This window comes from Scardinius erythrophthalmus (assembly GCF_964197995.2).
Source record: "Scardinius erythrophthalmus genome assembly, chromosome: 17".
NCBI classification, from domain to species: domain Eukaryota; kingdom Metazoa; phylum Chordata; class Actinopteri; order Cypriniformes; family Leuciscidae; genus Scardinius; species Scardinius erythrophthalmus.
This window is the reverse complement of record NC_138237.1, coordinates 37,716,576-37,743,452: the sequence shown is the minus strand read 5'-3', so window position 1 is coordinate 37,743,452 and position 26,877 is coordinate 37,716,576. Positions and strand designations below refer to the sequence as shown.

At 38.8% G+C, this 26,877-nt stretch overlaps 1 protein-coding gene across 1 annotated transcript; it reads right to left on the bottom strand.

Annotated features, from left to right (window-relative positions):
• Positions 1 to 533: 533 nt before the first annotated feature.
• On the bottom strand, positions 534 to 26,845 carry atg4a (autophagy related 4A, cysteine peptidase). The gene is made up of 13 exons (XM_081389952.1): positions 26,797 to 26,845; positions 26,250 to 26,351; positions 23,679 to 23,750; positions 22,941 to 23,039; positions 20,087 to 20,188; positions 19,288 to 19,360; positions 18,756 to 18,835; positions 7,693 to 7,859; positions 7,537 to 7,615; positions 6,426 to 6,571; positions 3,658 to 3,714; positions 3,475 to 3,586; positions 534 to 1,157 (listed from the first exon to the last, which is right to left on the bottom strand). The coding sequence occupies exons 1-13, from the start codon at positions 26,804 to 26,806 to the stop codon at positions 1,093 to 1,095; spliced, it is 1,164 nt and encodes a 387-aa protein (XP_081246078.1). The 5' UTR covers positions 26,807 to 26,845; the 3' UTR covers positions 534 to 1,092.
• Positions 26,846 to 26,877: the final 32 nt, after the last annotated feature.

Here is a 26,877-nt window from a genome sequence, read left to right as displayed (position 1 = left end):
AAGGATGTGTTAAATTAATAAAAAGCGATAGTAGAGATTTATAATGTTACAAAAGATTTCTATTTTTAATAATTATTTTTAACTTTGTATTAATCAATGAATCCTGAAAAAGTATCACTGAAAAAACACAACAAAATATTGATCAGCACAACTGTTTCCAACACTGATATTAAATCATATCAGAGTGATTTCTGAAGGATCATGTGACACTGAAGACTGGAGTAATGATGCTGAAAACTCAGCTTTGATCACAGGAATAAATTACACTGTACTATATATTCACATAGAAAACAGCTGTTTAAAATTTGAATAATATTTCACTGTTTTTACTGTATTTTTGATCAAATAAATGCAGTCTTGGTGAGCAGAAGAGTAATGTTTACAAACTTTTGACTGATACTGTGTGTGTGTGTGTGTATATATTAGGCCAATACATTCTTTCTTTAAGACGTTACATATTAATATTACATCAATATTAATATTTCATTCATCAACCTGTCCTGCTCAGAACAAAGACAGTGAACGGGACAATAAACGATACGTAATTAGGTAGTTTATTTGTTCTAAAAAAGTGATAGGACCGATCCAAAACACGATAACATATTTAAATATCTTCATTTGAAGCCATATTTACAGATGTGCAGGGGTGGGTGTCATAATTAACCCATTAAAAAGGAAAGGAAACATCACCTTTACCAGTCAAAAACATAAATATGTCAAATAGAGGCACTTTTTTTGAACCAGTAAGGTTTTCTCATATAACACTGAATTAGAGATTGAGTGTTATTGTGCATATGGTCGATCTCCTGCCGTCAGGAGGTAAGAGTGTGTTGAGGCTGTACAGATATCATCCTCACGAAAGCCTTCACTCCGTCGTACAGTACGAGAAAGTTCATGCAACTGGTCAAGCTCTGTTTCTGTGGCCTCTGGATGAGGCTGACGTCACAAGGAGTCGCTGCGGGATGATCCTTGGCTTGTTGTGTTCTCCTGTTTCCACGAGCTCGTGTGTTTTCTGCTGTGTGTTTCTGCTTGGTGTTGATCTGAGGCACTTGTGGAGAGGAGACAAGCTTCAGACACCCGACCGGCCCGAGATCACACGTTTAGGATCTCGAACTCCTCTTCCGACTCGAAAAGCTTGTCTGGAGACTCGATGAACTCTAGGAGAGGAGTTATGAAACACAAATTCACTTTGCCACAGTTATCTAGCATGTCTGAGAGTATCTTAGGCCCAGTTTACAGCTGGTATTGAGATGCGTTTTGGTGGATCGGATCACAGGTAGACGAGGGAGACACAGAACAGGCCCTGTGAGAGCCGTATGCCACTTCCACGCTTATGTTATGATTTATACAAACCAAACTGACGGGAAAATGTGCGCACCTGTCAAGCGGCAACATTCTGATCTGAAAAATGAAGCCTACCCGGAAGTGCGAAAAACTGCAATACATCGAAAATCCGCTAGAGGAAGGTCCCAAAAGGGAGCAAATGTCCATAGACCCCATGTTAAAATGTCCGTTTTCACAGCATAAATTCATGTTTTTACAGGTTGGTCCCATGGACTTTTATTGTATTTTTCGATAGGTTCCGAGTGCCTGACAACTGTGAGGGGGGTGAATTTTTTTCTAACTCGTTAGTTTAGATCGTATTTAGATATAAAATGTATGACAAATAAGGGCGTGGTTAACTTTGATTGACAGCTTGATTGACAGCTGATAAGGCAGCGCCACGGAGAATGACAACATAAGCGCCATTTTTTAATACAGTTGACATAATACTACTGTTTCTGTATCATGAAATGTAGTTTTAAGAGTTTTTCAGGCGAGAATGTAGATGTTTAAAGCTCAAATCTGTGGTTTATTTATAAAGATTTATGAAAATTGTATCCAGTTGTGAGATCCAGCGATGACCGGGCGCTCAGCGCTCATGAACCCCGCCTGGGACAGCCTTTCCTCGGCTAGTCGTTCTGACGTTTGCCGCTGACTCTGGCGTCTCTGTAGTGGTTAAATATGAGATATAATTCGTCTTGTGTATATCTAATGGGCGATTTTTGGTCTCGTGAATCTATATTTTTTTCCCTGGGCAATCGTTTTGGCTGAGGGGAAGTTTCATAACTTTATAAGTATTTAACTTTACCGTTGTATGGTTAGACTAGAGCGCTGACTTTGTATGTTTGACTGAATTGTTTGCTTTATTTGTATAGCTTCTTATACCTTTTACTTATACTTTTATAATGGCTAATATTGATAAAACTGAAATTTCACAAAAAGAGGGTTGAGTTTTGTCATTTTAAATTTTAATACAACGAAGATGATCTGTAATGTTGTTTACTGCAACATCTGTTGTTTAGTACAAATGCACATATTGCCTGGACCATATTAAAATGTTTCATATTTTTATATTATATTTAAAACGAAAAGAGGCAGGTTTGTGTTTTATATTTAGTTTTTTTTATAAATAGGCAAACGTTATGTGCAGTGAATATAATCAATATGCGTTGCCTGAACCACATTTGTGTGGCTATAATGTTTAAGATTTCTTTAAATGAAAACGAAAAGAGTTAGTATGGTTTATAACATATTTCGTTGCCTGAAATATACGCAGAGATAACCGGAGTAGCAGAGCGAGCTGAGTGACGTGCGCTGCGTCAGAAGGTGGGCGGGGTTAGGATTTCCCAAGATTTTCCAAGATGGCGCCGCCCATACCCCCCATAAACGGCTTCAAACCCGTTCTTCAGAAAGTCTATGGGTGACGTCACAGACGCTTTGTCCATATTTTTTACAGTCTATGGCACCTGCACCAAACTCTGACCCACGCGTACGAACATTTAGGAGACACGATGGTGATCTGAGGGACCGATGAAGTCCTAATAAATACAGTGCATGTTCACGATAACAGTTTAAATACATAAAATAATGATTTAAACTGTGATATACACATTTAGATTAAATCTAGTCACTCTCATGAATGGAGTTAAGCACTTAAATTACATGAAATCATTACTGAGGCAAGAAGTTACAACATATTTTAGATTCTAATAAATATAAATATTTGTCGTGGATGCGCTGCTTTTGAACACTTTTCCTGTGGCATGCTGTGCTTTAACGTTTTAACGACAGCGAGGATTGATTAGCACATGATAATAGCAGAACAGAAATATTTCCACGCAATAGTGATCAATAATGCACAATAAGGCCTATCTGTTTCCATAAAAATATAAAGCAATTAAAAATACTATTTGGCCAGTGGAAAAGATTGAGAAAAACTCTCTCTGAAATGTACGTTATACTATTTGATTTATTTATTTAAAAATCAAGGCAAGGATCAGCTACTAAATGATTTTCAACAATGTAATGTGACGCACATCCGTATCTCATATTTTCCTAATGTCTTGTACCGTTAAACATTGTATCGTTATTGTAAACGCTTCTTAATACCGTGTGTGACCGGGGCCAAAGGTTGGAGATCCGACACATTACCTGCTCCTGTGGTCTGAACCTCTGGTTTGGTGGGAGGAACAAACGGAGGCCAATGAGAGGGATGTTTCTCCACCAGCTCGAACATACGCAAGTTTCTTTTCTTGAGGAGCTCCTTGAAATCAGAGAGAATTATTAAAAGCAAGTTAAAGGCATGAAGCCAGCAAGCAGACGTGCCGGTCTCACCTGCTGAACCAGATCACACCAGCTGTCGAAGTCCTCCTCGCTCTTGCAGAAGAAACCCTAGGGACACACACACACGTTTACTGGCCACTCAGACCCAAGCCTGAACACACTCCACCATCTGGAGCTCAGAACGCTAGGCTCAATCTCTCACTCAAGCGCTTGGAAGTGAAATGGTCTCAGCAAATAAATACTTCACAGGCTCGTTATGTTTTGTAATGTGGACTCGTGCATTTTCTGTAGAGCTGCTTTGAAATGAATATTATGAAAAGCGCTAAAGAAATAAACGTGAATTGAATGTTTTCACACATAAGCACAGACGGGCCTTTGATTAAAGCGATATGTTCTCAATTACAATTCTGACAGTTGTACATACTTTTATTTCGGGGTGTAAAATACAATCAACAGTATGCAAAAGATCTGAGAATAATATTAATGATAATGTATTGTTGTGGTAAGATGTGGACCTTGAGTCTGTAATAAAAGTTTTGATTGATAACTTTACATGATATTTGTAATATTTTTTATCAAACATCAATATTCTGATTCTTTTTTTACTTCGTGTAACAGAAGGTGCCCAAACATTTAAGAACGGACAAAACTCCAGCTTGATTGAGGGACGTGGGCTGAAAGTAAAAATTGTATTTAACTGCATTATATCTAACTGTATTATATTAAAATGCACATTTAAAAAAAATTCTATTTTCTACATTTCACTGCAAAAAATCAACAACAACAAACCAACAAACACACATTGATGGGCCAAATCTATCATCATCTCTGATCTAAATGATCTAGATGAGTTTTTGTTTTTAAATATTACTATTTAGGTACTCTTATTTCACTTTAGCAAGTTTTGATTAATTTCTAGATCAATGCTTAAATTTTCTATATGTCATAATCATTTCTTAACAAACAAGTATTCATTACTTCAGTAAGCTCATAGTATCTACCGTACTGTACTGTGAACTCATGCACTTTCTGTAAAGCTGCTTTGAATTGTTGTGTATTATGAAAGCGCTATAAAAAAAGTGAATTGAATATTGCATTTTAAATAAATTTGGGCACTGATCTGCCAAGTTTGCACCTTTATTCTGGGTAATATCGCTCAATGTTTCTGTACTTTTCCCATGATTCACGGTTTCTGTGCCATTCTCATTATTTTGAAACCGGTCTGATGACTCCCTACTGGAGTTCCCTTTTCAGGAAATACACACAAAATGATGTCAAAATATCCTCATAATCACAGTCAGATTTGTCTTAAGTGACCGTAAACAGTTGAGAAAGAGAACGTGTGTATCAGTGTATTGGATCTGTGCAGCTCTTAAAGGGACAGCAGCCTAATAAACCTGCGGCCGTCTGTGTCATTAATGTTCATTAAAACTAGGGCTGGGCGATATATCGCATGACATTGTTAGGCGCATCTCGTCAGTAAAGCCGGTTCCTTGATTAGTAGTAAATCGCCATCACCTGCTTTCAGATGGAGCGGCATTCACTACACAGAGCCGTAGTTCACTGACAAGCTGAGCCATATCGCATTAATTATCGCAGGCGATACGCACTCACTGCACTCGACTGAATAACTTTTGTAGCTTTAATAAGATTAATCTTTATTTCATTTATACAGTGAAGACTATGCAGTGTTATTTTACATTTTAATTTCTGTACCTGAACGTTGTTCAGTTGTATTTATTTGTGCTATCGCTAATTTGTTTATTTGCTCTAATTTTTTTACTGCCCGTTTCCTTGTCTTTAATAATGTTTGAACCTTATATTAGTTAGGCTAGTTGTATTTTTCCTAAAACCATAGGCAAAGGTTCTTTGAGTAAGTGTTCAGGCTGCTGATTTTTGTTCATGGTATTCAATGTTTTTGCAAAAAAACACAGAATAAATATGTTTGATATCTAAATGTTTTACAATTTTTTTTTTTTTTACCTTATTGGAATTTAAACTGGGAATCAATAAGAATCATAATCAAAAAGTACAATCAGAATTGCTACAGTTCAAACAATACCCAAACCTAGGCTTGGTGACCAAGGCCCTGTTCACAGCTGGTGTTTAGATGTGTTTCAGTCGATCGAATCACAAGTGGACGACTCTAAACACAGGAGTAAACGGGTCTAAAGCGCTTTGAGCTCGTCCACTTCCAGACGGAGTTAAACACATTCGATCGGTTTGCTTTCGTAGTGTAAACGCTCATGTGATCAAAACAGCCACTAAAAGACCGTCTTCTCTCCGTCTACTGGATAACGAGTGAACATTATGAGAAGAGCTCGAGCCGGACGGGTTTAGACTATCAGCTGGAGACACGAGTTTGTGTTTGAAGAGGGAAATCGAGCCACACACACTGTTCTCTCAGCGTTCCTGATTTCTAACACACACTCACAGCGCTCGGCTGATCTTGTGTCTGCCAGAGCAGAAACTAAAGCTGATGCTCTCCGTGTGTTTATCTGTCGTGTTCATATGTAGATTGCGTGAGCTTATTTTGTCCATTAGATTGAAAGATCTGAAAACACACACATTTACCCGCTCATAGACCCTCCTGTGAAGAAGTGGTTGAGAGTGGATTAAACCACCAGGTGTAAACGGGGATGTGTCTCTCTCGTCTACTTGTGATCCGATCCACCAAAACGCATCTCAACACCAGCTGTAAACTGGGCCTTAGTGCAGTTTTTCAAAACCATGACACATTTCAAACATTTGACCCATGGTTTATCTTGGTGCTAAACGAGGTTAGGCTGAAGGGAAGCACACAGAGTCTGATCTCTCACCAGTGCAACCGAAGGGTCCAGGCTGGTGATCTTCATGCGGTGAGGGGTCCTCTGGCAGTGATAGCTCTGGTCGTCAACAGCACAGCCTGACTCAGAGTCCACGGCCTGCTGCGTAGTGTGAGGGTCCAGATAGATCAACTCGTCATCTGAAGAAGCACAAAAGATAATGCCTCTATGACACTTGCATCACTTTTTTTATTCATTTTCATAGGAATCATTATCTGCGTTTCCACTGTCGGGCCAGTGCGAGCCGGGGCGTTAAACGGGGCGGGCGGGGCCAATAGCCTCGAACCTGGAGCACAAAACCACCTCGGACCAGAAGCTCCGCAGCGCTTCATTAAAACACACCCGAAACACGCTTCTCTGGAACAACGTCACACAAACTCATCATTTCACCAACAAATGGAAGTTTTATCAGAAAACTAATCAGACAGAAATGAGTGGAAACTAGCGAGATCGCAAAACGAACATGATAAAAGCGACCGTTTGCTGACATTTTTGTAGTTTACTTAAAGATTTATAACCCAAACAATCAATGTTTTACACTAATAAGTGATAAATTGACTTCAATGAATCAATTTGTGTCAAGATTGCACATTAGTCACAGAAATAAAGTGGTATTTTATTAGTCATGACGTATTTATTATTATTATTACGTATGCAGAGCAACATATGAATATCAGACAGTCCTGTATAAAGAGATGAGGCATACTGACAGATAAAATACATACAGGATTGTGATCGCCTAGATGATTTGTCTTGATTTCTTCAAGCGACTGTATTTACCACGTTTACTATGGTAATGGTTAGCGCGCATCTTTTGCATCACGTATAAATATTTCTGCCTTATACGGTGACCAGAATCCACATCGGATCACAAACAGAAGTTATTCAAACACTCACTGCTGTCTGAAAGTGAGTTTTGAGCTAAAATGATTGTAAAAGTCTTTAATGCGGATGTTAGCTGGTACATGAAGTCTTCCGTCGCTCGTTCGCCCTGGAAGTGACCGTGGAAACGCACTAACACACTCGCGTTTGGCCCGACAGTGGAAACACGGCTGTTGCGGAAGAATCATCAGAGTTTCAAAACTTCAAGACTGAGAAAACTCACCAATAAATCCAATAAAATAAAAGGCCAGGTTGGGCTTTCCTCCCAAAACACCACATGACTGAGGCATCTTGAAACACTCCTAGTAAAAAAAGATATGAAACACGTGACACATGACACATCAAGATCATGGGGCTGAACATCAGAGAAGCGTCATACTTTGAAGGCCTGAATGTAGACGGGGTTGATGCTGTTGATGCCCATTCGCAGAGGAATGACCAGGAGCAGGGGCCTCCAGTCCAGGGGCTGTTGTGTGTGAAGATGAAGAGCCTCTGAACCGCTCCGGCCCGACACACACTCCCGACCCGGCTGCTGACACTGCTTCTCTGCTCGTCAAGAAGAGTGGAAGAGAGAATCAAGAAGAGTTAAAGGTGCAGTGTGTGATTTTAGCGGCGTCTAGTGGTGAGGTTGTGAACTGCACCCAACAGAAGTTACGGTGGCCGACAGGAAGTGATGTCGTCGTCTGAGACAGCAGAGAGTAGCCAGTTAAGCAATGAGGTTTCTTTACAAAGATAAAGTACGATTATTCAGTAAAACGATATTGTGAATATATAGCTTTAGCTTCTTATCATGAAGAACAACATAGTGACGAAACGCGTTTGTCCGCTCAGGGCCACTGTAAAAAAACATGTGGATGTAAGCGGACCCGCGGTGTGTGTAGAGAGAAATGCTCATTCTAAGCTAATAAACACATAACGGTTCATTATGTAAGGTCTTTATACGCCACTGAAAACACAGTTATGTTTATGATATTGCATTTCTGTCAACAGAACCTCCTCAATATTACACACTGCACCTTTAAGGTTGATTATTTGTCAGGTTTTTTTTTTAACTGTGTATTTATCCAATTTCTTTTCCAAAACAAAACACTTTTACATGACATTTACTTATAATATTAATAATGAAAAGTAAATAAATAAATAAACAAAAAAGTGAAGAAAAGCTGTCTCTGACAGCACTTCAGTAAATACATCACATACCAGTACATTATTTACATGGTTCAAACAATAATATAAATTAAAGATATTTCCTTCAAGCAAATATGTTTCAATAAGTGCCCACGAAAGTCTGATTTTAACTGCAAATCTGCAGTCATTTTTTCAAATATATATATATATTTCAGTCTTTGAGTCCATTCTGTCACAGTAGGTTCATGCACCTTCATCTAATCCACAGTGAATATCTTCCTAGCTGCCATTAATAATATATGCAATACAAATTAGTGGGATTTACTAAACTGATCCGAGGGGAAACCTGTGTGCATTGATATATCTCTTCCTAAAACTTTACTAATTTCCCTTTAACCCCTGCCAATACACTTGCACTTCGGGACATTCCCAGCATATACGCACGTGTTCCCCCACAATCCCTCCAGCATTGAGATAATGGTGAAGAACTATCAACTTCAGCAACCACCAATGGACCCTGTCAGCCTTTCTAATGAAGTCAGGCCAGAGGAGAACTGCCAAGGGTTTTCTCTCTCCATTTCTGTCACCTGATGAGGTTTGGTTTGCCACTAGCAATGTTTCCATCCAAAGTTGCGAATTTAATTTATGCACAAAATTGGAATATCTTATAAAACATTTGTGAATGAATCAGTGTTTTAATCCTGTGTGTTCAAGAGAACAAAATCAAAAACTTGACGCAAATTGGCACAAAATATCAGTAATAAAAACGGAAGTTGCTCTTTGTCCCTCCATCATAAACAAGTGTGTCTCGAGCGTCAGACGAAACTCCGTAAACGCTGTCGTGTTCTCTAGCGTTCGGATGCTGGTGTTCGGGAACACACTCGTGTGTGTGAGACGCTTCTGGAGGGAATTACACCAAATCACTCTCACACACACTTTCAGAAACACCAAACCAACATTAGAGACGCTGCGACGCCATTGGTCCGCTGGCTACTCCAGTTATCCAAATATCATTATTTTATTATATATATATACAGGGTGCGATTTGCCGGGGGGGATGCGTGGGATTTCCCCCTTTCTGGTCAATGTATCCCTGCCTCTGCTTAATTATTTTTATCCCCAGTGGGGATAAATTTATCCCCCCCTCAAAGTGATCAGTGCTACTACACTAGTGGCGAGGCGGATCACAAAACTTATCACGGATCCGTGGTTTGATTACACTCCATTTTATTTTAAAATGCGCTACTTTGACTGGCTCCGCGCAGCCTCTATCACTCTGAAGACTTGCTCAATTTCCCGCCCACGGCGCTATATGATTGGTTACACCTCACGAGTAATAGCCTATCAACACTTGCGAGACGGCTGCAGGTCTTTTTTTACGCCGTATATTCAGCATATTACTGAAGCGGGAATAAAAATCACAATCTGATTATCTGTTTCTATGATGACAAGCAGGGTTAGTGTCCCAGTCACACCACTGAGAATGGCCGAAGTTACACATACGGTGTTTTAATCAATTGAGACTAAACGCAAAGGTTTTTTGATTACTCACTCACTCTTGAGTTTCTGGCGCGAGTGATTTCAATGTAAAGACGCGTTTACGCGCGTCTAGAGGTCCTGCGGCGCGGTAGACGCGAAGCCCGAATGAGGCGAATTGACTTTGTCGGCCCTGCCCGACACGTTAACTGTAATCATGAGCCCGAGCCCGATTTAAACCCGTCCAGAGAGAGAAGTTTTACACACATTTTTTTTAATACGTGGGCCGTTATAACCAGGTGGCGCCAGGGAAGTTGAGATGAAGCAAAGATGAAGTTGACGATCGCCATCTCCGTAGTGAATGCACATATATGGAGAAATGCATGAATTACATCAGAGTGTTGCCTATTTCTTTTCGTTTTAAATTGTTTCGTTTAAAGACATTTCAAGCTTTCTTTAGATATATTTCTTAATATTCTCTGTGTGAGGCATACACTGAGTTTCGGTTAATTTATGATGAGATGCGCAGTGCAAGTGACCGGGGCGCGCGGGCGCCTCCATGATTAGCCTATAGCCTATGTCTGCTATATTTGCTTCTTAAATACATGCAATTCGTTGATGAAAAATGTATTAAAATTAAGATACAATTTATACAAAACGAAATTCACTTTAAAGAAAGGCTTTCTACAAAACAAAAATTAATGAAGTGGTCAAAATCATGTCTGACCCACTCCAAGTCTCCCGATATACTGCACATCCTATCTTCGTGCTGTTCACTTTTCATAATCAACATAGATGAAAAAAAAACAAAAAAAAAACATTATAATATTTTAACAAATATGCAACTAAATTTATTTAGTTATTTATTTATTAAATTTATTATTTAATGGCTAGGCTACAACACATAGTAGGCCTACAGAATCTCTGTACAAATTTCTGCACATTCATTTACTGCTTCTGAATTTTACACACAAGTTGAAAGGCATTTGTTTGTGCATAGTAAAACATATCTGCAACATTTATCAAGTTCACGGATAATTGTGCGTGCATTTATTAATTATTATCTTAATTAATAATGCAACAAGGACAAATCATGGTAACTGTCTTGTTTGTTTATTCAGAATGAAATGGATCGCAAATGGATCCGAATGAAGAAATGTAAAAAAAAAAAAAAAAAACCTTGGACAATGATGAACACAGAAAATAAACATGAATGAACTTTGGATGGCCTAGGAGGAGTAGGCCTAGTAGGCTACAACTCTAATTCAACAAGGTTTTAGAATATAGAATATTTTTTAAACAAAATAAATATTTTTAAAGTTTATTATCCCGGGCCCGGTGTGATGCGTGCGAGTGGAGGAGACGCTGAACATGACACGTGACGTGTTGCATTTTGTAACACAAGTGCTGGATCAAGGGCCCGGCCCGGGTCGGGTCAAGTTCAGCTCGGGCAGAGAATCTAAACTCTGATTTATCTGATCCTGTCCATTAGCTTTGATCCATGTACGGCTTTTCAGAATGTCACCAAGTAGCCTAAATATTTATGTAGCCTAATTTTTCAGCGCGAAAACTCTAGCTAGCTAGCTGGGAACAATGAAAAGGGTCCAGGGGCCGTATTCACAAAGAATTTTAAGGCTAAAAGTAGCTCCTAACTGGCGAATTTAGGAGCAACTCCTAAAAATAATGGGCGTGTCACTCGTAACTTTAGGACTCCTAATTTTTTTCACTAAGAGTAATTCACGAAGCATTTTAGCCCTAAAAGTAGCACCTAAGTCTGGGACAGCTTAAAAGAAGTCGAGAGGACTCCTAACTCACTAAGACCTATTCACAAACCGCTTTTTGTGGCATTTCACGTTGCGATGTTTTGAAATGCGTAGCGGCGGCTACAGGAGCGTCCAATCACGAGGGAAAAATTCTGCATTGTAGGCATAACTAGGGATGCAATAACGCCACCAACAACAACCAAAACTAGGCTACTCATTGCATGTAAACTAATTGTAACGTTTCATTGTGAATCAAATTAAAATGTTCTTCTCTTTGCAAACGTAGGCAGAGACATATAGTGACAGATTAATTCAATAATGTTGCAAAGATATTGCATCAATCCATATGTTTCATTAGGCTACTAGGCTATTTGTTTTGCCTTACTCTTTATTCATTTAGGCTATTTATTCAGTTATTCATCATCTTCCGTCCTTCGCACTACTTGTGTAGCGCACGCATTCTCAGACCTGTCACCTGTCACTCATCATCGTAGGGGAGGTGTTTGGAATCATTCCCGCGTTACAATCATCAGCCAATCAAGGTGGTCACTTCAGTCAGGATCGTGCATGAGTAATGACGTCATCCATAGCAACGAAGACTCACTCTTAGTTTAGGAGTTGTCATTTTTCTTTACTAAGAGTCAGTGGGTAAGCGTTTCATATTACTTTGAAGGTACCCCCGGGAGCCGCCATTGGCTAACAAGCCTTCACCTGCTGTTAGCATCCCATTGACTCCCATTCATTTTGGCGTCACTTTGACAGCGAATAACTTTACATCTGAGGCGTTTAAAGACTCCATTTGTCCATGGTTTATTTCTAAAGAAACACGACAATGTATAAAAGGCTCCATTACCTTGTATCTTACGTTATGCCCCCGTAGAAGCAGTTTTTGTAAAAGTAGGCTAACGATTGCGTCATAACCACGCGACTCTCTGGAAATTACCGTAGAGACAGGAAGAGAAGCTCGCATGCAATCGGGGGGACGTGGAGGCATAAAGTCCGATAAAGTCAAGGGAGAAGGCCATAGAGAGTCATGACGTTGCTCCTGCTCCTAGCTCATGGACAGATTCTACTCACGCTTTCCATCTCTGCAAGATTCGAAAGGGAATGGTTCAGATTTCGTTTGGCACAGCTACTAGAAAACTTACAACTGTCAGGCAGGCTGCTCACGTCACATCCACGTCGTCAAGCTCAGTTTGAGTCTGCGCAGTACGCTTGGCAATCAGGAAATGAGGGCTTCTAATGTGCTTCACTTCTCTCCGTTGAAACCTATGGGGTCACTGTGTCCAGTTTATATACTGTCTATGCTAAGAGTAGGTCTGAAAGGCGTTGTGAATAACTTTTAAGAGAAAACTCCTAGCTAAAATCTTTTAGTGCGATTTAGGAGTACTCCTAGTGGTAAGATAAAATGCTTTGTGAATACGGCCCCAGAGCAGCAAATGCAGTGAATGAAGTTCATGTTCTCATGGTTTATTTTTATGAATAAAAATGTTTCAAAACATCCCCCCCTCTGTTTTTTTCACAAATCGCACCCTGTATATATATATATATATATATATATATATATATATATATATATATATATATATATATATATATATATATATTTGTTTCCATTGTAGTTTATGTGCATGTCGTCTTATCGGATAAAAATATGTATCCGCCTCGATTGAGCGCACAAGTTTTTTATCCACATTTTTAGAAATTATGCACATCTCTGCATTTCCATTAAGCATTTTTTTTGTGCAATATCCTAAAATTTGCATAGAGATATGTGGATGGAAACAGCTAGTGTCTGTCGCTTTTGGCTTGCTTAGTTGTGCAATTAATATTCAGTAATATTATCAGTTTTACTGCACATACACCATCGGATGAGAACAACACTGCTACTATACAGCTGAAAGTCAAGTTTACTAACTGGTGAACTTTGCAACATTTACACTTATTTTGATGCTTTAAAACAATCTGTATTGTATAAAGCACTATATAAATAAACGTGACTTGACTAATGTTTGACTGTCTGATCGATTGCTCCTGTCTGCCTCGCTGCCTGCTGTGAGTGTGTTTGTTTGATTCGGTGCGATAAGCTCCGTCTTAGCCATATATTTCTTTGTTTTGAACCATCATTTTACTACCATTTCTAGTTGTTTATACTACTACATTTTACCCAACATCTCAGATTAACCTGACATCGCTAGCTTTTGTTATTAGTACTACTAGCACAAAACGCTAGTAATTCGCTAGCCTGTTAACGCGCCACCCGTGCGCTCAGCTATTTTATTTATTTATTTTTCTCTCGCGCGTCCGCGCCTTTGAGTTCATAAAAAGCTCAGGTGAGTAAGAATCACTCAACAAACACGGTGAGTAATGTCTTGTCCTGTTATTGTCACTTGCACTTCATGTCACATGTTTAGTATAGGCTTCTCTGTCGACAATATAGGATTTATATGTGATAAATGTAAGGAGACAGTTAGGTTGACAGAGAAGATTTCAGAATTAGAAACACGCATCCAAACTTTAATTGAGGATAGTAAGAGTGCTAGTGCTTTAGATGTTTTGGATGCGCATAGAATAGTGCACACTTTACATGAGTCGGTTCTGGCTGAAGTAGAGCCTGTGCAGCCGGGCAAATGGGTGACAGTGAGGGATCGCTCTAGTCGCGGATCTAAAAACCACTCTTCCGTTCCGATTACCATAACAAATCGATTTGCCCCGCTCAGTGAAACACCCACTGAGAATGATTGTGCCCTAGTTATTGGCGATTCTATTACACGGAACGTGAAAATAGAGACACCAACCACCATAGTCACATGTTTGCCGGGAGCCAGAGCGCCTGACATCAAAGCAAATTTAAAAGTGCTGGCTAATGCTAATCGTAAATTCTCTAAGATCATTATTCATGTTGGCACTAATGATGTTCGACTCCGCCAGTCGGAGATCACCAAAATTAATATTAAAGAGGTGTGTGAACTTGCAAGTACGATGTCAAGGACTGTAATTTGCTCTGGCCCCCTTCCTGTTCGCAGGAGTGATGAGATAGTTAGTAGATTGTGTTCGCTTAACGGTTGGCTGTCTAAGTGGTGTCCGCTTAATAATATAGAATTCATAGACAATTGGAAAAGTTTTTGGGGCAAACCTGACCTGTTGAAAAGAGATGGTATTCATCCCTCCTGGGATGGTGCTGCTCTTCTCTCTAGTAATATGGCTCATAGTCTTAGAGCTCAAACATGACAATCTGGGGCTCAGGTCAGGAAGCAGAAAGACTGGCTAAACCGACTGTCTGCTAGCGGCCTCTCGTCACCAAGGTCAGATAAATCCCATCACATAGAGCCTCTTTCACCTAGCTATCATCATATAGAGACTGTGTCTGTTCCCCGAATTTGGAAATCCAAAAAACGTTTAAACCCAACTAAGGTTAAAAATTTAATTGATGTTCAACAAATAAAAAACAGCTATAATACAGATTAGCAAATGCTAAAGCTTGGGTTGCTGAATATTCGATCGCTTACTTCAAAAGCACTTATTGTTAATGATATGATTTCAGATAATAACCTAGATGTGCTGTGTTTGACAGAAACCTGGCTAAAACCAAACGATTACATTACTTTAAATGAATCAACCCCGCAAGATTACTGTTATAAACATGAGCCTCGTCTGAAACGCAAAGGGGGTGGTGTTGCTGTAATTTATAGTAATAGTTTCAAAACCACTAAGAAATCAAGTTTTAAATATAATTCTTTTGAAGCATTGGTGCTTAATGTAAAAATATATAGTGTAAACGATAAATCACGTTTGAGATTTGTGCTGGCTACTGTATACAGGCCACCACGGCACCATACAGACTTTATCAAAGAATTTGCGGACTTTCTATCAGAATTAATATTGACTGCAGATAAAGTACTAATTGTTGGTGATTTTAATATACACATCGATAATGAAAAAGATGCATTGGGATTGGCATTTAAAGACATTGTAAATTCAATTGGAGTTAGACAACACGTGTCAGGACCTACTCATCGTCGTAATCATACTCTAGATCTAATATTATCACGCGGAATAGATGTGGATGCCGTTGAAATTCTGCAGCAGAGCGATGACATCTCAGATCATTATCTAGTCTCGTGTAATTTGCATTTAGCCAAGGCTGCAAAGCCGACTCCGTGTTTCAAATATGTTAGACCTATCACTTCTGCTACTAAAGATTGCTTTATTAATAATCTTCCTAATCAGTTTCATCATCTCAGCATCTCAGATAGCTTAGAAGAACTAGATATTACAACAGAAACGTTTAACTCTCTCTTTTCCAGCACTTTAGACACAGTTGCTCCGTTGCGCTTAAAGAAGATTAAAGAAAATAGTCCAACGCCGTGGTACAACGAGCACACTCGGGCCCTTAAGAGAGCAGCCAGAAAAATGGAGCGCAACTGGAAGAAAACAAAACTAGAGGTATTTCGCATTTCATGGAAAGAGAGCTCAATTACTTACAGAGAGGCTTTAAAAGCTGCTAGATCTGCTTATTTTTCAACCCTATTAGAAGAAAATAAACATAATCCTAGGAATTTATTTGAAACGGTGGCTAAACTAACGAAAAATAAAGCTTCAAGCACCGAAGTTTCCAAGCAACACAGCAGTAATGACTTTATGAACTTCTTCACTTATAAGATTGATAATATCAGGGACAAAATTATAACTATGCAACCGTCTACTACAGTATCGCATCAGGCAGTGCATTGTAGTCTCCCTGAGGAAAAATTTGATTCATTCGTTGCTATAGGAGAGGAAGAATTTACTAAACTCATTAAATCATCTAAATCTACAACATGTATGTTAGACCCTATACCGACTAAGCTACTGAAAGAAATACTTCCAGAGGTCATAGATCCTCTTCTTAATATCATTAATTCGTCTTTGTCTCTAGGATACGTACCAAAAAACTTTAAACTGGCTTTGATTAAACCGCTTGTTAAAAAAACGCAACTTGATCCTTCAGAATTAGTCAATTACAGGCCGATCTCGAATCTACCTTTTCTGTCAAAGATATTAGAAAAGGCAGTATCCTCACAACTGTGTTCCTTTCTTGAAAGAAATGATATCTGCGAGGATTTCCAGTCCGGATTTAGACCGTACCATAGTACCGAAACAGCTCTCGTTAGAGTCACAAATGATTTGCTCTTATCATCCGATCGTGGTTGTATCTCTCTATTAGTGTTACTCGATCTTAGCGCTGCATTTGACACCATCGACCACAACGTTCTTTTAAATAGATTAGAACATTATGTTGGCATTACAGGAAATGCACTAGCATGGTTTAAATCATATTTATCTGACCGTTATCAGTTTGTAGCAGTAAATGATGAGATGTCTCATCGATCACAGGTTAAGTATGGCGTACCACAAGGCTCAGTACTAGGACCGTTGCTGTTCACTCTGTACATGCTACCCTTAGGAGATATCATTAGGAAACATGGAATTAGCTTTCACTGTTATGCTGACGATACTCAGCTCTATATTTCTTCAAAACCTAACGAAACTTATCAATTCACAAAATTAACGGAATGCATAGCGGATATAAAAAATTGGATGACTTGTAATTTCCTACTTCTAAATTCTGAAAAAACAGAGTTTCTAATTATTGGACAAAAAACTTCCTCACGTAATAATCTAGAATACTGTCTAACACTTGATGGCTGCTCTGTTAAGTCTTCGTCGTCGGTTAGGAACCTGGGTGTGCTCTTTGATACCAATCTTTCATTTGAAAGTCACGTGTCTAGTATCTGTAAAACTGCATTTTTCCATCTTAAAAATATATCTAAATTACGTCATATGCTCTCATTGACAAATGCGGAACAATTAGTTCATGCGTTCATGACCTCAAGGCTAGATTACTGTAATGCTCTACTGGGTGGTTGCCCTGCACGCTTAATAAACAAACTACAGCTGGTCCAAAACGCAGCAGCTCGAGTTCTTACCAGAACCAGGAAGTATGACCATATTAGCCCGGTTCTGTCAAAACTGCACTGGCTCCCTATTAAACATCGCATAAATTTTAAAATATTGCTGATTACTTACAAAGCACTGAATGGTTTAGCTCCGCAGTACTTGAGCGAGCTCTTAACGCATTATAGTCCGTCACGTCTATTACGATCTCAAAATTCCGGCCAGTTGATTATACCTAGAATATCAAAATCGACTGCTGGCGGTAGATCCTTCTCCTATTTAGCACCAAAACTCTGGAACAGTCTTCCTACCATTGTCCGGGAAGCAGACACACTCTGTCAGTTCAAAGCCAGATTAAAGACACATCTCTTTGACCTAGCTTTCACATAATACATTATAGACTTCTATAATTTAATGCTATGCTGCATAGATTAGGTCAGCCGGAACCGGGAACACTTCCCAAAAATCCTGATGTACTCGTTACATCATGAGAAGAATGGCATCTACGCTAATTTTAGTGTCTGTGTTTATCCCAAGGTTTTTCCTGCAGCCTGCCGGATCCAGGCCGTATCCAGATCTGACGAAGGACCTTCACCTGGACCGATGACAACGCAGTGCTGAAGTGCCAACTAGTCTCTCCCTATGGAGGATCCCACTACCACTCTACAGATAAGGCGTTGTCGGGAAAATTCGTCTTGCGGTCCTACCCCAAAGCAACAAATAAAATAAAATTCCTTATCAAATTTATAAGGAAAGACAAGTATTTTGTTTAGGCTTGGCTTGTAGGGAATTCCAAACCTGCGTATATTCAAACGCACATAACTATAGAACCCATTCTAAATGCGCATGTGAACGCCATCAGCGTTTCTCACAGGTTCGCGTTTAAAGTCTGTGTAGAGAGAATGGTGTCGTCTTAGCGGCCCCTAATTTAATAACAAATGATCATTGCAACGGAACCAAATCAATTAAAACTAACTTTAGATGGAAATAACTTAACTCTGCTGTAAAGCCGAAACAATCTCTGTTACCTTAAATTATACGCTTATCTCTGTAAAGCTGCTTTGAGACAATCTACATTGTTAAAAGCGCTATATAAATGAAGATGACTTGACTTGACTAATCAGAAAAAGACACTTACTGATGTCTTCAATGACGACTGTGTTGTCCATGGACACATACACAGCCAGAGTATTCCAGTCATCAAACAGGGCCAGTTTCCTGCAAGCAAACACACACTGGCCATTAGCTCACCCCAACGACCTTGTAACCAATCAGATCAACGTGTGATCGTCAACCAGTGGATCTCTGAGCTGAGTGAGTGAGTGGAGGCGGGGCTCATTTGCATATTCATAGAACCGCGCATACTAAATGAGGCAAGGGTGTCGAGTTACAGTCAAGATATTTTAAGGCATGAAGACATTTTTTTTTTCAAGGAAAAACATTTAAATATGTATTTTTGCTGATCAAAGATGAGTTTTAAGGGATACAATTAATGACTACAGGGAGACTTTAAAAAAGTTGGGAGTGTAAAAAAGCAGGTCCTTTTAACACAGATCACTGGATTTGGGAGGGTGGAATGTGTAAAACCACTTCTTCAAAATAAGGACACAAGTGTGTAACAACAAAATATTATTTTCAAGAATGTTTGGGATAGAAGGAAAGACACTTGCTTGAGTACTTGCGCCACTGTGTTCGGTCCATACCATTCTCCCACAGACTTGCCCTCGCCAACGCCCATCTGAGCTGCACACACACACACACATACAATACACAGACTTCAGTACCACTGCTGTTCAGCACTCACACACACACTCACACACTCACACACTCACACACTCACACACACACACACACACACACACACACACACACACACACACACACACACACACACACACACACACACACACACACACACACACACACACACACACACACACACACACACACACACACACACACACACACACACACACACACACACACACACACACACACACACACACACACACACACACACACACACACACACACACACACACACACACACACACACACACACACACACACACACACACACACACACACACACACACACACACACACACACACACACACACACACACACACACACACACACACACACACACACACACATACTTGTACATCTATCTTTATGAGGACATTCATTGACACAATGCAATCTCTAGCCGCTTACCCTAACCTTACCCATCACAACTAATTGCCTAACTCGACCCTTGACCCTAAACCGACCCTTAACCTCATTATAACCTGATCCCTAAAACCAGGTCTCAAACAGGCCTTTAAAGGCTCTCAGAGAGTGAGGACCGGCCAAAATGTCCTCACTTTACTCTCTCTGTCCTCACTCCAATGGTCTAAAACTCAAACTGGTCCTCACAAAGATAGTTGTACACACACACACACACACACACGCACTGTAAGCCTCACCCATCTGGTGTATGGAGTAGCAGCTGTCCTTCTTGTCTAGAAAGCAGCTCAGGATCCGGTGATACTCTCTGGGCTGATGTTTCTCTGGATCCCACCGCCAGTCTACAGCGGAGAAGCAGAGAGGCGTTCATAACCCTTCATACAGCATCATAGAGGACAGTATGAGTAGCGTGGTAGCAGCTAATCAGGTGTGTGATACTGGCAAAAAATTATAATCTCAATATTTTCTGGGATTTTCTCGATTACGATAATTAGACGCTATTCTGCCGAGTGTGTTGCTGTGTTGATGCCTCTCCAGGTTCAGGACTGCCGTGAACAGCCGACTTCAACAGTTCTGCATATTCTTCATATTCTGAGCGGTGGTCAGTTCACAGCAGGGACAGAAATCATCTTTTCCAATCAGTTTAAATGGATTTTTACCTTTTATGGGCATGTTTAACTTTATAAAGCCAGCTAATTAAATGTATGCATCATCTTTTGTGTCAAAATTCTTACATTTAATCAATATCAATCATATAATCATTAGGAAACACAGAAGCTTCATCTGAAGTGGCGTTTATATACATTTACTCAGACTGTTTAATGCAGCTCAGAGGGACATGAATGCATTTAAACTGCAGATACACATGCTGTAATAATGTGCTGATGTTTTAAACATAAGACATTGAATATTGATATTTGAAATAGTAGATGGCAGCAAGTCAGTGTTAATGAGATTCAACAGATTCATTCAAATGGCTGACGAAGCATCTGACTCTCAATGGGAAAATCCAGCTTTTAATGTTGTTTATGTGTGTATGTGGTGTTTTTAATCTGCTTTAAGACAAATGTGTAAATTCATAAGTCGACAGCATTGCTGAGTATTTCCTCCTTTAAACTGCAGTGAACCAAAGACAGTCTCAAAAACACACTTTGAAATCGCTGGTGTTTCTGACGTCACAAACTACCTTGTAACCAATCAGATCAACGTGTGATCGTCAACCAGTGGATCTCTGAGCTGAGTGAGTGAGTGGAGGCGGGGCTCATCTGCATATTCATAGAACTGCACATACTAAATGAGGCAAGGGTGTCGAGTTACATTCAAGATATTTTAAGGCATGAAGAATTTTGTTTCAAGGAAAAAACATTTAAATATGTCATCAAAGATGAGTTTTAAGGGATGAAATGATTGACTACAGGGGGACTTTAACTATATGAAATGATATAAATATAAAAGACACACGCCCCTTATCTTGAATATTGATGCATTATAAATGCATTTTATAGAGTAAATCACGCAGTAAATCACACACTAGTCTAACCCACTAGACTACATCACGTAGTATGTATGTGTGCACTCTCTAGTGTTTTTGTAAAGTGAGGGATATACTCAACGTCAGATCGCACATCGCTAAAACGAAAATTACAATGTAATGTCAATGTAATGAGAATTACAATATTAGCGTAACCCGTTTCAGGTCTACACTTAACCTAGTTTTGACGTAAATGGACACTAAGTTACGACTTGCGCACTTCTAAATATTTTTGCATTGCACCATTAAACTTAGTTGAAGCGTAACTCTACGTATAAACTAAATATTTACGGCAGCCTCCGATCAGGAGTAATGGATGGAATAAAATATCAGACAGACTGAACTGCATCAATAAGCTCTTCTTTTACCTGACAGACTTCAATTCTTCAGACATATGATAATGGTGACATTTATACTCGCTTACATTTTAAGAGAGAGAACATTACTGTATGTGAAAAGATTACTTTGTTAGCGGCTTTTTAACACGAACCTGTCCTGAACAGCCCGCCGCCGTGTGCATCGGTCCATGTGCATGTCAAATATCAGTCATAATCAATAAACGTAATTTCTTATGTTTTTTGTATCAATATTTATTTATTGATCCTTATTAATTTCAATTCAAATGCAGTTTCTGAATGTTATTTACATATAAAAACACTCATGTTATTCATGATCAAGTAGGCTATCGTATTTAATGGAAACTTATTTTTACCATTAGTAACGTGAGGCAAAAGAATGAAGGATAAACTGAAATTCACGGCATATCAACACAACATCTGCTCACGTATTTGAAGGCTGCTACTGGATCATCGAGGCTAAACGTCATATTATGAGACTACGCATTACTTTACGCAGAGCTTACGACCTACTGGCTACGTTCTGCCTTACGAACTAATGCTGCAACAGAATAAAGTTCAGAGTTAGTTACAAACTAGCTAGTAGTTACTAAGCCTCTAGTGCGGACTTCACGTTCCAATTTAAGAAAGAACTTACGAACGGCTGGTGCAACTCGACCCTGTTGTATAAAATCAATATCACATTAACCATGCTGAAACTTGGAGAAAAATGGCATCTTCATGTATTAAAGGATATAAATATAAAAGACATATAGAGGTATTTTAGCCCCTTATCTTGAATATTGACGCATTATAAATGCATTTTAATAGATTAATCACGCACTAGTCTAACCCACTAGACTACACTGCACTCTCTAGTGTGTTTATAAAGTGAGAGAAATACTCAATAACGTCAGATCGCACATCAATGTAATGTCAATATAATGTTAATTTAATGTCAATGTAATGACAATTACAATATTAGCGTAACCCATTTCAGCTCTACACCAATCTGGGAGACATCTATTAACTTCTTGTTTATTGACTGTTGTATAAAATTAATATCACATTTGTAACCATAACCATGCTGATACTTGGAGAAAAATGGCGTCTTCATGTGATGTTAACACTATGATATTGATACTCAATAACGTCAGATCGCACATCGTTAAAACGACAGTTCCACTATTATCGTAAGCCGTTACGATCTGTGCGGCGTTTGCTCACCTCGTCCGAGGTGCCGGCACACCAACGCCTGCGCCAGGATCATCTGTCCACAGCGGAGCATGCACCCCCATCCCGCATCCGACGAAGGGCCCGTTCCTCCTGCGGACACAGACACACTCAGCCTGTATTTATACAGCACACTATATGCTCACCGAGTAAGCAACATATTTTGTTGATCCTGGAATAACATTCCTGTCCCAAAATGTAGTCCTTACCCGATCCCTACCCCTAAACCTAACCCTATCCATGACTTTTCCCTAAAATCAGAGGTGAATAACACTGATGTCGAAGCACCTCACCCTGGGTCTAAGCCTAAACTTGACATAAACTGTAAACTTGTCCCTCTAATCTGATTGGTTGATTGGAAAGTTGTTCCAGGATCAACAAAGATGTTGATCCAGGAACATGTGGTACTTGGTGAAATCACGTTCACCCACAATATATACAGCCGAAGCCGACCAAAGTGCTTCACAAAACAACACGTCCGACATGGGGAAGAGACGTGTAGAAAAGTAGAACATTAGACAACATTCCTAAAATTCCCAAGAACTGATGAGAATGTAAACGTGTACCTTGACATGCAATTTGGATAAAAGCGTCTGCCAAATGCATAAATGTAAATGTAAAATACATATAGCTAAAAAGAAACCCGGACACACTTCTCTGCACTCGGACACACTGAGCGTCCTGTAATCAGTCCTGGCTTGAATCAGATCCACTAGTTTCCTCTCCACTTACCTATAGGAGAAAACTTCTTCCTGTATGTGAACCACAGCCGCGATCGCACGTCCGAGAGCAGCTCTGATTTCTCTGGAAGAGACACAATGATGTTCGTTTTAGCTTAAGGATTTAAGTAACACTATTTTACAGTGTCTTTGTTATACGTTTATTCGTTGGCCGATAATTATCGGCCGATTTGTTTTTCTGTTTTCCTGATAAGTGACTTTTATTTTCGACACTGCTGAGAATCCAGCGCTTTATTTTATTTGAGAATATATATATTTGCTATTTTTTGCACGATATACCGGACGCCTTATCGGTATCGGTTGATATATGTTAGTTTTGACTATTATCGTTATCGGCCTGATAAGAAGATTTGGCAGATATATTAAAGCTGATAATGTATTATTTCCTTCAGCTGAGACTCTTCAGATGCGCACTGTTCAACATGATGGCTTTAAAATCAGTTTATAATCGGTGCATCCCTAATTCTTTCCCGGCCAAACAGAGTTGCCAGATCCGCGAGGGCACTGTTGCTTACAGTGTTTACTCCCTTTTTGTTACAGGGCTATATGTAAGAATTCTAATGTATTAATCACTTTTTTGATTGCCATTGTGTGAACAGCTTGTAACCAAATGAAATAAAAGAGACCTTCCATGACTTCCTAGGTTGTCTATGAAAGCCTGTAGACTGATATTTACGTGAAGGACTTTGTTTTTGCTGGGAGAATCATTAGGATGTGACGTTTACACGCGTTCCCGAGAGCCTCTCTTCCGTTCACATGAAATTAATGCATTATACAACGTTCAGAATGGCAAAAGAGCCATTCTGTATATATACAGTGCTATGCATAAGTTTAGACACCCATACTAAAGTTGACTAAAAAGAGGAATAAAAAATCATCTTTTGGAAATTGAACTTAATGCCTTAATTTAAAAAATGAGGAAAAATCCAACCTTTAAGGACACCAATTTTCTTTGTGAATGAATAATGTATCGTAAATAAATAAATGTTCTTCCTTAAAATACAGGGTGCATAAGTTTGGACACCCCTATGTTAAATTCCCATAGAGGCAGGCAGATTTTTATTTTTAAAGGCCAGTTACTTCATGGATCCAGGATACTATGCATCCTGATAAAGTTCCCTTGGCCTCTGGAATTAAAATAGCCCCACATCATCACATAGCCTTCACCATACCTAGAGATTGGCATGGTTGTATTTCAGTTAGCCTAATAGCTAGTTTGATTTGCATTGAGAGATGATCTTATGGAAAGTATCTCTAGGTATGGTGAAGGCTATGTGATGATGTGGGGCTATTTTAATTCTAAAGGCCAAGGGAACTTTATCAGGATGCATAGTATCCTAAAAATAAAAAATGAAAAAAAAAAAAAAAAAATGCTTAAAAATAAAAATCTGCCTGCCTCTATGGGAATTTAACATAGGGGTGTCCAAACTTATGCACCCTGTATTTTAAGGAAGAACATTTATTTATTTACGATACATTATTCATTCACAAAGAAAATTGGTGTCCTTAAAGGTTGGATTTTTCCTCATTTTTTTAATTAAGGCATTAAGTTCAATTTCCAAAAGATGATTTTTTTATTCCTCTTTTTAGTCAACTTTAGCATGGGTGTCTAAACTTATGCATAGCACTGTAATATATATATATATATATATATATATATATATATATATATATATATATATATATATATATATATATATTAGGGCTGTGAAAAGATTAATCGCGATTAATCGCATCCAAAATAAAAGTTTGTGTTTACATAATATATGTGTGTGTACTGTGTATAATTATTTTGTATATATAAATACACACACTTGCATGTATATATTTAAGAAAAATGTGTTATTTATATCTAAAATATTTATATTGCAAATATTTATATTTCTTAAATAAATACATGCATGTGTGTGTATTTATATATACAAAATAATTATACACAGTACACACACATATATTATGTAAACACAAACTTTTATTTTGGATGCGATTAATCTTTTCACAGCCCTAAATATATATATATCACCATGCTCAGCATCGGCCATCAAAATAACCAATATCAGTTGATTACAAGTATTTACTATAGTAATAACGGTAACACTTTATTTTACAGTGTCCTTGTTGCATATTTTACATGTACTTACCATAGTAATAACAGTAAATTATGCATAATTACATGCAACTAACCCTCAACCAAACCCTAATCCTACCCTAACTCTATAGTAAGTACAAGTAGTTAATTATTATTGTATAATTACACTGTAAAAATTACACCTTAAAATAAAGTGTAACCGTAATGACAGTAAATGATGCATAATTACAAGCAACTAAACCTTAAGGTTAGCACATGTTGTTAATTAATATTACACAGTACTTACTTGTATAATTACATTGTAATAGGACACCTTAAGTGTAACCCAAATGTAATCTCTTAATTAGAGGTAAACTAATATGGCTTTTGAGGCTAGAGCAGGGTAGCTGATATAATGCAAATTCCCATTCAGTAATAGTGAATGTGTTGAAATATTGATCTGATTTTGCATTATGAACTTGTGGTTTGTCTTACTTGTTTTAACATTGTAACACTCTCCCAGGATCCACACCGGCTCGTCGGCTTCAGGAAGCTCTTCTAGATACTCGGAAAACTGATTCTCATACTTGGCTAGAACTGGAGAGATTAGAGTTGCGACACACTGTCAACATGCATTGCTTGCACTTTCTGTCACCCTGAACCCCTGATGAAGCAATGGTAATACCATAATAATTACATGTTCGTGTACTTTGTATTTACTGGGTGCTCCGAGGTACTTAAATACCATGGTACGTATACAGTAATAACTGTGAACAACAACAACAACAACAACAACAGGGACTCGTGGAATAAACAAACTCTATTTGTCTGCATTTGTAAGTCAGAGATTCACAGGCCACTGTAGAACAATGAGAAAACTTGAAACTCAGTAACGAAATTTCCTCTGGAAGAATCCCTAGCAGATCTTACTAGACTTTTGTCGACGCTTTTATAACTTAAGACGTCACCTGAACATTGTCGGTGGAATTAATCGATACTTTGCAGACCAATTTCGTATTTATTTTAACCATAAATTCCCTACCTGCCTCCATCCTCGGCCGTCATCGGATACAAATACATCGCGGTGCACTGTGGGTAATGTAGTCGAAGTCTGAGTCGTTCC